A 14,261-nucleotide genomic window follows, 5' to 3' on the forward strand; every position below is an offset into this window, starting at 1 on the left:
AAACTAGCAAGTTCCAGTCAGATAAAGAAAAAAGCAGGCACCAGAGGAACTGGACATTATAAAAATAAAAACAAGGGAGAACAGGCTGTCTAGGGGGATTTCTTAGGCTCAAGCTGCTCTTGGGTCTGCTACAAAGCTGCCTCATCTCCCCAGCACTTTTGCTGTATGAACACTGGAATGTTGGGGAGTGTCGTTTAACTGTCATCATGGCTTTTCTCACTTACCTGTGTGGCTTGGGGTGAGCAAGAAGGGGGAAGGGACACACTCACCAAATTAAGCCCCCTTCTTATCACCTCCTCTATAATGCCCACAATTCCCTGCTAACCCTATCCTGACCCTCTTTCATGCAGAAAGAAAAGAAAATCCCTTGGCTCCAAAATGGCATCTGGCGATACAAAGACAAGTGTCAAGAGTGGCCACTCCTGTGCTGAGAGGCTGTCTCTGCAGGAGGAGGACCAGGGGGGAGCTGAGGACTACTGCACCCCGGGAGCCTTCGAGCTGGAGCGCCTCTTCTGGAAGGGCAGCCCCCAGTACACGCATGTCAACGAGGTCTGGCCCCGGCTCCACATTGGTGATGAGTAAGTTCCAGGCCCAGCCTAAGCTGCTGTCACCCCCGGGGAAGGCGCAGCGTCCTCTCCTCCATCACTCTACTAACTCCTAGTCACAGGCCTGCCTTCTTGGTCAGCTGCTCTGTGAGAAGTGTATTGGTTAGCGCTCAACTCCATTTTACAGGATACTCAGAAAAGAGCCTTAGCAGGCCAAGCTTATTTTTCTTGTGCATAAATCCAAAGGAAGGCTAGCTGGGCCTAGCACGGTACTGGCAGGGTCACCAAGACAAGGGCTTCTGGGCACTACTTTACCATCATGGAGGTCTATCATTCTTTAAGGCTGCTCAGGACCCAGACAATAGGAAGTCAGGGGACAGGAAGTCATGAAGGGCAGCTTGCCAAGGGAAAGTCTAGCTGAAGACTTCTCCTGTGCAAGTGAGGCTAGGAATGGAGTCTTACGTTTTGGCTATTAACAGTAGGAATAAGAGTTTGGCATAGGAGTGCCCCCAAAATATGTGTCTGAAAACTAGGTCAAAATCGAGGTCACTGCCCCTTCTCACAGTCGGTTTCCCCACTTTCCAAACAGCTGAGAAATGTCTGGTGGGCGATGATAATGGCCACCATTTAGGGACCACTGTATGGTAGGCACCATTAGGCACCCTATAAACATGACCTCATGTGGATTTCATGATAACCTGGTGAAAGAGAATATCTCATGGTGAGGAAACTGAGTCACAGGACCCTTGGTGACAAGAGCTGAGGTTCGTGACCTCTACATCAATCTCCCCCATCCCTCTGAACTGCAACTCATGCTCTGCCTGTTCTTAGAGGAGATGAACAGGGCCCCGTGTGGGATCGTTTTTCTTTTCTTTCCTTTCCTTTTGGTTTTTCAAGACAGGGTTTCTCAGTGTAGTCTTAGCTGTCCTGGACTCACTTTGTAAACCAGGTTGACCTTAAACTCACAGAGATTCACCTGCCTCTGCCTCCCTGAGTGCTGGGATTACAGGCATTTGCCACTGAGCCTGGCACATGGGATCTGAATACCCAGCTGGCTGCTTTAAAACAGGTGAACTGTTTAGCACAGGCAGTTTAGCACAGCCCTGTCTCCTCCTCCTAGGTATGAAAAATTAGAAAAATGGCGTGCCATTTCCTACTAAAAAATAGGGGGTTAGAAAAACAAACTGCAAGCCAAACATGGTGCTGCATGCCTATAATCCTAGCACTTTTGAAGCAGAGACAGAAAGATTAGGAGTTCAAGGTTAATCTTGGCTAGATAGTAAGTTCAAGGCTAGCCTGGGCCCATGAGACTATCTCAAACAAAACAAACATACAATCTCCCCCCCCCCTTAATTCTGCCAATAACAAGTATTAAGGTTTGGGGGTTTCCTTTAAGGATTTGTATTGTGTACGTGTGCACGCACATGCGCATACAAGTGTAAACCACAAGGTCTGCATGGGCGTCAGAGGACAATTAGCAGCCCTTGGTTCTCTCTCCACCATGTGGGGACCAGGGATTTGGAAGTCAGGTCATCCACGTTGGCAGCAAGCACCTTTACCCACTAAACCATCTTGCTAGCCTGTGTAAATTAAGTTCATGTACTGTATTTACTTTCTGTGAGCAATTTCATATATAAGGAAATTTATGTACATACATAAATTTCCATTCTGTACATACATGTAGTTCGTGGTGCAGGGTATGTGTGTGTGTGCAGGTGGCAGCAGCAGACAGGGTGTCAGAGCCCCTGAAGCTTCCTTATGGGTAGTTGTGAGCTGCCCATGGTGGGCCCAAGAGCAGTGTGAGCTCTGATCTGCTGAGCCAGCTCTCCAGCCCTCCAGATGGGTGCTTTGTTGAGTCTCAGTAGCTCAGGCTAGCCTTCAACTCCTGTTCCCCTGCCCTCTCCTCTCAAGCACTGGGACCAAAGGCTTGCACTACCACATCTGGCTTAAACATTTTCCCCTTTAAAAAAATCCTGCCATATTCCACAGAACAACTACGGTACAATCTGACATTTCCCAACTGAGAACATCAGGGGGACTTAGGAGAGGGGTACACGGAACTTGATGTACTGTTTCTGTTAGACTTCAGATCTACTGGGATGTAACTCATGTTCCACAAGCCCACCCTCTTAAATAGTGCAATTCAGTGATTAGGATATCTGCAGTTTCGCAACCATCGCCGATGTCTAATGCAGAACATTTTTATCAACTCAAGAGGAAACCAGGCATTAGTCAGTCTCTTCTTACTCCTCCTCTCCTCAGGCCTCTACACACCAGTCTCCCTTCTGTTCTCATACATTTGCTGAATCTGGACGTTGCCTTGTAATTGGAAGGTCTGGTGGGCTTTTGATTGGCACGGTTTTCCTCTGCATACCCTTCACGGCTCATCTACACTGTAGCATGTATCAGCGCTGCATTCTCTCTTATTGCCAAATAACCTCTGGGTTATATTTGTAAGTTTTCTATAAGTCAACGTTAGCTTTTGTCAAGGCGGTATGCAATCACTCTGACCTCACACATGACTTTCACAGGTGCAGGAGTTCCAGTACACGAGGCTGTGAGCCCAGTACTGTTTACACTGAGACTGATAGAGAAAACAATGCATACTGGGGACAAGCACCCTAAACACTAGTAGAACCTACCATCGCTCCCTGGGGAGATGTGGTGGCTTTTGGACAGGGCCTTTTATCTTTCTGGACCTATGTCCTCGCCTCTAAAGTAGTTGCTAAGAAGCTTCAAAGCGTAAAAGACAGTACTTTGGAAACGAAAAGGTGATAGACAAATGGAGAGGTCACTGTTGTTAGTGAAATGTCTAAGAGTGTAGGTGAAGGCCCACCTGCAGAAGGCTGAATCAGGGAAGCACTGAGTACTGAGAATGCACATGCTCAGCCTCAGGGGCCATCAACCAATGGCAAATGCTTGCTTCCTTGACCTTTGATGATAACCTTGCTTCCTTCAACCAAGAACATGTCACTGCCCTTTCAGTTCGATCCAGCTCTGCCCAATCATGCCCCAACACATACATGCACAGACACACAAACACACGCACAGACACACGCACAGACACACGCACAGACACACGCACACCTCACTCAGAGGTCAGGGTACGGGAGTCAGCTCTGCCTCATGCTTGACTCTGATCGTGGACTTGGTATGATGCCCACTTATCTGTGTTCAAAGGGCCATAAACTTCATGGCAGAGCAACCAGGTGAGGCTATAAGCCCAGTTGCAGGATACAGGAATGCCTGAAGTGTGTGTGTGTGTTTTGGTCTCTCTGGAGATACTGCCCAAAGCCCAAAGCTGGTTCCATAGACATAAAGCCTCAGTTTTCATTTAATATTTGCATTGAGGATGAGGGGTTTTTGTCCCATAAAGTGCCTAAGATCTTTGAAAGCGCAGTCTCTGGAGGACGGTTTGGAAGGCAATCCAGACTAAAGCCTAGGCCAGCGGCCAGCATTAACCCCAAGAAGGCAGCCATTCTTTCTCCTCCAGGTCCTCTTTATGGAGGCAGACAGCAGAGCTCTCAGGCCACAATATCAGGTTTCTGTAGGGCTTTGGCCTGGCCATTAAGCTCTCTCCGATCTCTTCATCTATCAGATTATCTAGGATTTAACATGTGAAGACGTATCAGAGCTCACTGCAATGCCTAGCACGCTCAAGTGTGAACTACTACAGATGAGACAGGTTCTAGACTTTGATAAGAATGTGAAGGAAGTATTAGATTAAGCACTAGATTTTGTTGGGAGGTGTCCTGCCGTGAGGACAGCATGAAGACAGAAGCCAATCCGTATCAGTGGCCTCCTCTGAGATCCCAGCACAGTGTGGGAAGGTCCCTCGGCTTCGCAGCCTAAGGTGTGAAGAGGAATGCCTGTGAACCTGTGGGTTTGAGGATTTCTAAACATGTGCTCAGTCCTGGGTTGTCCCCAGCGGGTTCAGCCCCATTGGGATGCCTAAAAATCCCAAGTCTGCCTGATACACCAGCCCCACAGAACATCTGCTACATTGACAGAGGATTATAGCATGGGTCAACCAGCCACCTTGTCTATGTCCCCATGGAAACAATTCCTCATTCACTACCCACTTCTCACAACTTGGGGACTAAGTCTGCCCCACTGGGAAGCACAGGCTCCCAGAGATGGCACAAAGCTCTCCCTCCCCCATTCTATATGCAGGCTACAGAGTTCAAGTCCCCAGTATGTGTGGCTACTAACTGTCTGGCCTTTGGCAAACATTTTATTGTTCTGGGACTCTGATTCTTTATTTATTAAATAAAGGATGATATCAAAGTCCCCATTTGGCTGTAACATACAGTTCTTTTCAAATCATCCTGTTTAATAAATTAGGCTTTATTAGATTCAAGCACATACTTGTGTTATTACTCTTAAGTCATTTAAATTAGATTCAAATTAGGTTAACCAAGTGTTGCCCTCTAGAGAGCAAGGGACTAGGAGATAAGAATAATTCATAGCCTCTTATCAATCAGCATTCCCTAAATGGGTGCTTCAAGAACTGCTTGAGCGTGCTTGAAAAGCACCACACTTCTGTAATTTAAATATTCTCACTTTAATCTCCTTCACATCTTTCATTTGCTTAGCAAAACCTTTCTTCTTTTTTATTTTTCTCTCCATCTGCTCAGCAGGAAGGGCACTCTCTTACCACTGTGAGGAACTGTACATTCCTAGGCAGGGCAGCCGGTGATAACGACAGGCTGACACGGAGTGATTGAGAAATCTCCCTTCCAACATGACATGCCTCTGTGCCCCTTAGATGGCTGGGGCCCAGAGCAGCTCCTGCCACGGTCTCATTTCAAGGGGCCATCAACAATCTCAAACCCTTCCCAAAGCCAGGCCCTCACAAACTCCTGTGCCCAGCTCCGCACTCTATAGCCCAGGGATCTCTGTCTTGTCCTTTATGGTTCTTTTGTTCACAGCCAGCTAGTAATATTAAAAAGCCAGAGGCATCTGTCTCCTGGGCCTGCAGTTGGGGAAACTGGAAAGGGAGGAGGGTGCCTCCCATAGATGAGTCTGGACAGCGTGGCCCTCTTCCCATACACGCACAAAATTACTGTGGCCTCAAAGCACCAAGCAAAGCTGGCACTTGGCTTCCTCCTCCAAGGTGGCAGGGTACAATGCAGCAAAAATATACCAGTGTTAACAATCTTGCATGCTGTACTTTTCCCAGAAACAGAAAACCTGGACTTTGAACCTTCAACTATTGCAAGTGGCCACAAGTCAAGAACAAGATAGCCAGAGAAAGATGCCTGAGGTCCTGGCCAGGTCTTCTCAAGCTAGATGAAGCTGCCTATCTCAGGCAAGGTTCAAACAGTGCGAAAGACTTTCACTGCACTGTGCACTAAGGGCTAGTGTAATTACCCAGGCTAACCTAGAACTTGCAGAGATCCACCTGCCTCTACCTCCCCAGTGCTGGGATCAAGCACCACCACTCCTATTTCTGTTGCTGTGAATAAACAATAAGACCAAAGGCAACCTAGAGAGGAAAGGGTCTCCCTGGCTTACAGATTACAGTCCATCATCAGAGACAGCCAAGGCAGGACGGAGGGAAGTGGAGCACAGGCCATGGGGCAATGCTTCTTCCCGACTTAATTATGTTTTTTACACAGCCCAGGCCCACCTGATTAGGGATGGCACCTCGCATGCTGGCCAGGCCCTCCTATAGCAATTAAGAAAGTGTCTCACAGACATGCCTGCAGGCCATCTGATCCAAGAAGTTCTTCATTTGAAGTTCCCTCTTCCCAGGTGACTCTAGGTTTTTGTCAAGTGGACAGCTGAAGTTAACTACGATGGAGTTTGAAGCAGGCTATCACAGGGAGACTCCAGGGGGCGCTGGTGGGATGCTGGGACAGGGAGGAGAGGGAGAAAGGCAAGGGAGGGCTCTGATTGAGGGAACCCACAGTGGCAGGACAGAAGTGACCCACATGGAGGGCTGGCACACATGTACGGAGACATCCCTCTGGCCATCCTGGCACTCTCCCCTCATGGAAAGACAGCCTTTTCTCTCAACATGGTCACAGCCACCCTGGCTGTATAGTAATTCCCTTCCTCATTCAAATCCTAGCCAGGCCATGTCTGTCTCTCAGCTGCAGTTAGAACCCAGAGCTTGGCCAGTGGGCTGCAGGGAGGGAACCAAGGAAACTTGGTTAAACCAGGGATCCAGAATGTTCTCAGAATAAACTGCATGAGCTAGGGGGAGTGGAACGTCAGTCATCCCAGCAGTCGGGAGGCTAAGGTAGGAAGATCACAGGTTCAAGCCCAAACTGAGCTATAGGCAAACTGAGAGCTGAGAGACTGCTCAGTGGTTAAGAGCACTGGCTGTTCTTCCAAAGTTCCTGAGTTCAATTCCCAGCAACCACAGCCATCTATAATGAGATCTCATGCCCCTTCAGGCATGTGGGTATACATGCAAACAGAGCACTCACATACATAAATAAATACATGCAGATAGAGCACTCACATACATAAATAAAAATTAAAAAAGAGGAATATAGGGGACACTTAAGATAGCTCAGTGGTTCAGAGTACTTGTTGCTCTTTCAGAGTACCAAGGTTTGAGTCCCAGCACCCACCTGGTATCTCACAACTGTCCTTAACTCTATTTAAGGTATCCAAATGTCCTTTTCTGGCCTCTTCAGGCATGAAGCATGAATTCCTTAAACTGAGGAATCCAGGGCATGTCCATCTCTCAGCTGCAGTTAGAACCATGAGCTTGGCCAGTGGGCTTCAGGGAGGGAATGAAGGAGACTTTGGTCAAACCAGAGATCCATGATGTTCTCAGAATATAAATACACATGTGCAAAACATCCATACGCATACAAAAAAACAACTTAAAACATTTTTCTCTTAATTGGAATGTAAATCTGAGCCAAGGGTTTTTGTTTGTTTGGTTGGTTGGTTTTTGTTTTGTTTTTTTCAAGACAGGGTTTCTCTGTGTAGCCCTGGCTGTCCTGGACCTGCTTTGCAGACCAGGTTAGCCTCCATATTTTCTTGAGGACCACTTACCACTTAGGAATGATTTCAGATACAGCTTACCCAATTATGATTGGTGTGGGCGTACGTGGTGGTGGGGGCACGTGGGCCCCTGCACAGCCTAAATGGACAGACATCAACTTTGGAGGCTCAGTTCTCTTCGTCCACCCTTCCGGTCAGCTTGGCAAGTTTACATAGCAAGTGCTTTACCCGCTGAGCCATCTCACCAGCTCTCGGATATATTTGACATTGCCCGTTCCCCTGGGCCTGATGTTCTTTTAGAAGTCGTGCACTGGGCAGCGGTGGTGCATCCTTTAATGCCAGCACTTGGGAGGCAGAGGCGGGTGGGGCTCTGAGTTTTGAGGCCAGCCTGGTCTACTGAGGGAGTCAGGTGGAGCTACACAGAGAAACCTTGCCTCAAAAAAGAATCCAAATCAACAATAAACAAGTAAATAAGTCTCTCACAGTGAGACAAGCGTCTTGGCTGAAGTGACAGTGGGATGCATGTATCCACTGAGGGTCACAGGCGACACGCCTGGTGCTCACAGTCCAAGCCAATGTCAGAGCTTCCGAACTGTGTGGACAAGTGTCTTTTGGAGACACCTCTGTCTGCAACTCCACACTAAATATCAAAATAAAGCAAGTTATTTGACTTCTTTGGCTTCTCAGCACGTCTGCTTACATCATACCGTATTAAGTATGCTCAGTGTCCTCACTTTCTAGAACATTTTACATTTATTTTTATTTACTGTGTATGGTGTCTGGCCTGCATGTGTATCTGTATGCCACATGTGTGTACTGCCCTCAGAGGCCAGAAGAGGACATAAGATCACCTGGAGCTGATGTTACAGACAGGTGGGAGCTGCTGTGTGGGTGCTGGGAACCAAACCCACAGCCAATGCTCTTAACCTCTGAGCCATCTCTCCAACCCCAGTGTTTAGCCCTTTGACACTGAAGTTTAACAGTGTCATCTTGAGAACTGTGCGATCAGTTCCAAACAAGCAAACTCATGCTTTAAGTAAATGTCTGATTTTGTGTTGGACATTCACAGCTCTCTTTGGTCATACACAGCTATAGGTTGGGCACACCTGCTAGTCTATTAAACCATAGCATTATATAAAACAGTGTACATCTTTCAGTTAATTTTTGCTTTACAAATGCTGCTCATTATTTGAGCTGCTGGGAAAAGAGTGCTGCTAGATTTAGCTTGCTGTGGACTGGCCATATATATCAAACTGTAAAAAGAAAAGAAAATGTATCATCAGAGCTGGGAGAATGGCTCAGTGATAGATAGAGCATTTGCTTGGCTTCTTACTGGAGTCCTTGGGTTCAATTCCCAGTACCACACACACACGCGCTCATGCAAGAACACACACACTCACATACACACATGAACAAGCACACACATACATGCACAAGCGCACATACACATGTACAAACACACACATACATACACACAAATGCACAGGTATACACACACACACATACACACGAACAAGCACACACATACACACACAAGCACACATACATATGTACAAACACATACACAAACACACATACATACAAACACATTTATGCACAGGCTCACACCCATATACATAGACACATGAATGCACACAAAAAGCTGCACACATACATATACCATGAAGGACAATAAAACAAGGCACAAAAAAAAGAAGGTATGAATCAGCCTGATGGTGCAGGTCTGTAATCCCAAGTCCCCGGGAGGCTGAGGCAGGAGGATCACAGTTCAAGAACTTCCTGGGTGACCGAGAGTTTAATGCCAGCTTGGGCAACTTAATGAGACCCCGTCTCAAAATAAAAAGTGAAGAGAGGGCCAAGGGAATAGCTCAGAGGTAGAGCACGAACATAGCATGTGCAAGGCCTTAGGTTTCACCCTTAGCATTGCAAATAAAAATAAAATAAGGGTACGCCTGTATGGTGTTATAGAGAAAACAGGCCTCTATAAATAAAAGAGAACTGTGCATAAAAAACAACTGGGAGATCTTACATCAAAAGACTAAGAGTCTAATCTTTATATTTAGTGGGTAGAAAGACGGGTGAGTTTTTGTGGAGGTTTATTTCCCACATTCTTGTTGGTCATGTTATTTTTGGAAGGAGATGACATGTGATTTTTTTTTAACACGTTGCTTAGAACTAGGATTTTCAAAACTTTCCAGACATTAAGACTCCTTTCTCATGTAAATGATTTTGCCTGTTCATTCCTGTGCATCTGTATGTCGCATGCACGTGTGCACACGTGGGAGGCTGCAGACAGACAGCAGATGTCCTTCTCTGTCCTCTCCACTCTGCTTCTCTGCGACAGGGTCTCTCACTGGCCCGGCGCTCATCAGCTCAGCTAAAACCCCGTGGTCCTGCCTTTGCCTTCCCGGTGCTTGGACGGCAACAGGAGCCGGCTTTCCTGTGGGCGCCAGGGATCAGGGATCGGTGGGCACTTTCCTGACTGAGACACTAGACACTTCCTCTGTCCCTCCTCATCCAGACTCGAGAAGGAAATTTCTCAATCTGTTTGTTGTTGGTTCCCTGAAGTCTTTTCCCATGATCCGAGAGACCCAGAAGAGACATGTGGTCTTTTCCCTCTATTTCCCATCATCCCTGGGTTTCTTAGCTCCCTTCTCAAATAACCCATCTGAGCCAATTATGTATTGGCTCTCAAATTAAAAAACAAAACAAAGCAATACAGTAACCTTCTATCCACCCTCCAATTTCAGTACCTGCTGAGCTGGGCATCTGGCCCAACTGAGGATAGGACACAGGGCGCCTGCAATCTAGGAAGTACTCGTTTTTATTTGTCAGTTTCCCGTTCTGCTGTGGTCAAGGTCTCAACCTGATTGCCAGCTGAGGGAAACCCCCACAGCGGTGTGTGAGGACAGCACACCCCTCCCCAGCTCAGGTGGACAGAGCCCTCAGATAAGCTGATGCATGAAAGCTCTGATGAGCCCTTTCTTCCCAGACACAATCAAAGGCAGCTGGGTGGGGTGAATGGCGCGGTATCACCAATGGGTGACAGCTACCCTGGACCTTGACTCCCAATGTGGCAAAGTGCAAACCACAATTTATCCAAACTGCCATTGGGCTCCGTGGAGACTTGCTGGACACATACAGAGCAGTGTTTCTGATGGGTTAGAGCTTCCTGTCAAGCACAGTTAATTTTAATTTTTCCACCGAGCTCAACCTCAAAGCAAGGCTGATTGCTGCTCAGCAAGACAGGCTGCGTTAGTGGAGGCTTTAATTGAGTGCAGATCTGTGTCCCAAAAGCATAACCTTTGTTGCATACATATTTTGGGACAAGAAGGAAAATGAAAATCAGGCCTTTTGGAGGAAAATGATAAAAGTAGATTGTGTTCTATGGCCAGAATGCCAGCACCAAAGGTCAGCCAGGGGGCTCCTTGGGACCCCAACTCCCCACACAGCCTCCCCCCATTTTTGGGAACAGGATCCCACTATGCAGCCCTAGCTGATCTGGAACTCACTATTTAGACACCTGCCTCTGCCTCCCACACGCTGTCATTAAAGACCTGTGCCACCCAATTGAGCCCCCATTCTTTTGTTTATAGATAGGGCCTCACTCTGGTCCAGGCTGGTCCGGAACTTGTAAGAGCCCCGTCTCTGCATCCCAAGTGCTGGAACTAAAGGTATGAGCTACCGTACCTGATTGTACACACAGACAGCACTTCTGAAAGGCTTTGAAACATCTTTCTCAGCTCCAGTGCCTGTGCTTAAAGTTTTCCCAAACTCTAGACTCCACTGCTCTTCCTCTCACAGGGAACAAGGACACTGAGGAGAGATGGGAGGCTCGTTGGCAGAGGACTTGGCATGATTACTGATGTGAGGCTCCTCCAGGACCAGGGTACTGGTCCTTACTTCTGTCCACATCATTCTCCAGTGGCCTTACTACACGTAACGCTGATCTCAGTTGTGAGCATGGCACACCTGGGAAGAAGGACTCTCATTAGCCTCCTTTAGCCTGGCCTGTGGGAATATTTTCCTGATTGCCGATTGATGGGGGTGGAGGGGCAACCCACCATGGTTGGTTCCATCCCTAGGCAGATGGGCTAGATAAGAAAAGTAGCTGCCCTGAGCCTGGGATTCCCTGCTCTCTGCTTCAGTCCCTGCCTCAGATCCCTGCTTTAAGCCCCTGCTCTGGCTTCTCCCCATGATGGATTCTGGCCTGTAAACTCAAATCAACCCTTTCCTCACCAAGTTGCTTTTGCTGATGGTATTTATCACAGCCACAGGTCCACTCAAAGCAGCGTGGATCTCAAAGGAAGCATAGTGCTCTCCTGGGGCTCCAGTGTTGCCATCTGACGCCGTTACCCTTCCCTGGGCAGGGGGGTGGTTTTTGTGCTATCAAAGGACATGTCTTCTTAAATCCAAACTCTACCAGCCTCTTCAAACACTGACTATAGCTCTCTTTGACCCCCAAATACTGACCCTGACATCCAAGCACTTCTAAGACCAAAGCCTATATTCCCTCTGTCCTCTCCTCCTGTCCCCATTTACCCCTCCTCCCCATCAAACACTCTGGTCCTCTTCTCCTTTCCCATCCCCAGTCAGTCTGCTGGGACATCATCCCAGACCAAGACTCCTCCCTCTTGCTTATTCGACAACGGCCACCGACAGATGGTTCTTGCTTCTGCTTTTCATCCCCCTCCAATCCATCTCCACACATCAACCAGGATGATCTTTTAAACAATGTCTGCCCTTTCTTAAACCATCTCTGACTTAGAGTAGTAGCCAAAGGACCCACCACAAGCCCGCACCGCCCACCCATCCCTTCAGCTGCACTGGTTGCCTTCCCACTCTCTGGAGTACCTGCCATTCCTTCAGCCATGGAGGAGACACTCTTGCCCCAGTTTGCTTCCTGACTTAATCCAATGCCACCTTCTCGCAGAGACCTCTGCCAAGCACCCTTCCAGATGTAGTCTTGTGGCCATGTATTAAGTCACGTGGCTTTACTTTCTCCACAGCTTCTGTTATTCATTTGTTATCTGCTATGCCGATTAGAATAGACAGCCCCTGAGAAACGGTAGCTTAATCAACCTGCTCCCTTCTGTTCCCATCAGTACGTCAAGGAATCTACACCATCATGGGGGATAAAGGGTTGACTGCACAAGTCCCGAAGGTTCCTTCACCATTCTCAGCCTCCACAGCTTAGTTTGTGGTATTTCCTTGACGCGGCCCGTCTCGCCTCCTTCTTCTCCTTATCACATGGTGACTCTTGCAGTGGACAAATGTCCGCCCTGTAGAAGGGCAGATTTAAGGGTGTTTCTCCCCAGGGCCCCAACACTTCCTCCAGGAATAACTGCTTCCTCTGATACTCCAGCCAATTTTTTTTTTTTTTTCTAGCTCTGTTCTGAGACTAACTACCTCAAAGGGACCTTATTTTTGTTTCCAGAAATTCTTCTGCTGAAAACTAAGGCTCCCACCTGGATTGGAAGTAGCTCCTTAAAACAAAGAAAGCCCAGCTAGGCAAAGGATTCAACAAAGCAATCAGTTCCCATTCATACTATGTCCTACAATCCCATAGGCATCAATTCAAGGCTTTTATCCAGTCCCAACAAAATCCTCCAAACCATCGGCTTGAAGCCATCTTCCCAGCTATGACTACCAAACGTATAAATGTTTGGAAGCTTCAGCATAGAGGCCTCTTTTAAAGGGTCTCCTGGGGCTCTGTGAGGTAGGCTCAGAAGAACAGATCATTTCAGTTCCCTCTGGACCTGCGGGATTAGGTGAATTAGGCAAATGCCCAGCCCGAGCCTACCCCTGGAGATAGCTTTCTCACAGTCAAAGTACCAAACAGGTGCCTAGCGGCCCGGGGCTCGGGAAACCGTGCACCACCCGAAGCGTCCTGGGCTTCTTCTCCCTGCGCCCAGGGCTACGGCGCTGGACCGCTACGGGCTGCAGAAGGCGGGCTTCACGCACGTGCTCAACGCCGCGCACGGCCGCTGGAATGTGGACACCGGGCCCGACTACTACCGCGACATGGCCATCGAGTACCACGGCGTCGAGGCCGACGACGTGCCCACCTTCGACCTCAGCGTCTTTTTTTACTCCGCTGCCGCCTTCATCGACTCGGCGCTCCGAGACGACCACAGTAAGACACCCTCTTCTGCCTTGCCTCCCAAGGCCCCAACCCCAGGCTAAGGCCCCACCCTGCCTCGCCCCCAGGCCCCGCCCCAAAGCAATCTGCCCCGCCCACCTCTGGGGAGAGGTCCTGCCCCCATGCATAGGCCCCGCCCCAGGAAGAACGGGGGCTCCTGCCATGGGTCTGAAGCAGGATCTACAAGTGCTTCTCAAGTCTGGTGCGTTGGGGTTGAGGATTGTCCACAGCGATTGGCTGAGCTAACTGCCCCGCCACTGGTGGGGTTCCGGGTTTGATAGCTAGTGTCGGGAATTGGAAAGAGGGAGGTTTAGAGGGAAGGGCTTTGGTCTGAATCTCCAGCTCCTGAGGAACAGGCACCCTTTAAAAGGCAAGGAAGGGGGAGCCTAAAGTTGGTGGTGGCGGAGGTCGTGCACACCTTTAACCCCAGCACTCAGGAGGCAGAGATCGCAGAGTTCGAGGCCAGCCTGGTCTACATAGTGAGTTCCAGGACAGCCAGGGATACACAGAGAAACCCTGTCTCGAAACACACACACACACACACACACACACACACACAGAGAGAGAGAGAGAGAGAGAGAGAGAGAGAGAGAGAGAGAGAGAGAGAG

General features: G+C 48.5%; 1 protein-coding gene across 1 annotated transcript in view; it reads left to right on the forward strand.

Annotated features, from left to right (window-relative positions):
* The first annotated feature begins 365 nt into the window (after window positions 1-365).
* Dusp29 (dual specificity phosphatase 29) overlaps window positions 366-14,261 on the forward strand; it is a 21,081-nt gene continuing 7,185 nt past the window's right edge. The window contains exons 1-2 of the mRNA XM_055606515.1: window positions 366-578; window positions 13,427-13,647. Coding sequence (XP_055462490.1) covers window positions 379-578; window positions 13,427-13,647 — 421 coding nt within the window. The 5' untranslated portion in view covers window positions 366-378. The remainder of the gene's footprint in view (window positions 579-13,426; window positions 13,648-14,261) is intronic.

This window comes from Psammomys obesus, unplaced genomic scaffold (assembly GCF_907164565.1).
Source record: "Psammomys obesus unplaced genomic scaffold, mPsaObe1.curated_primary_1811, whole genome shotgun sequence".
Lineage (NCBI taxonomy): Eukaryota > Metazoa > Chordata > Mammalia > Rodentia > Muridae > Psammomys > Psammomys obesus.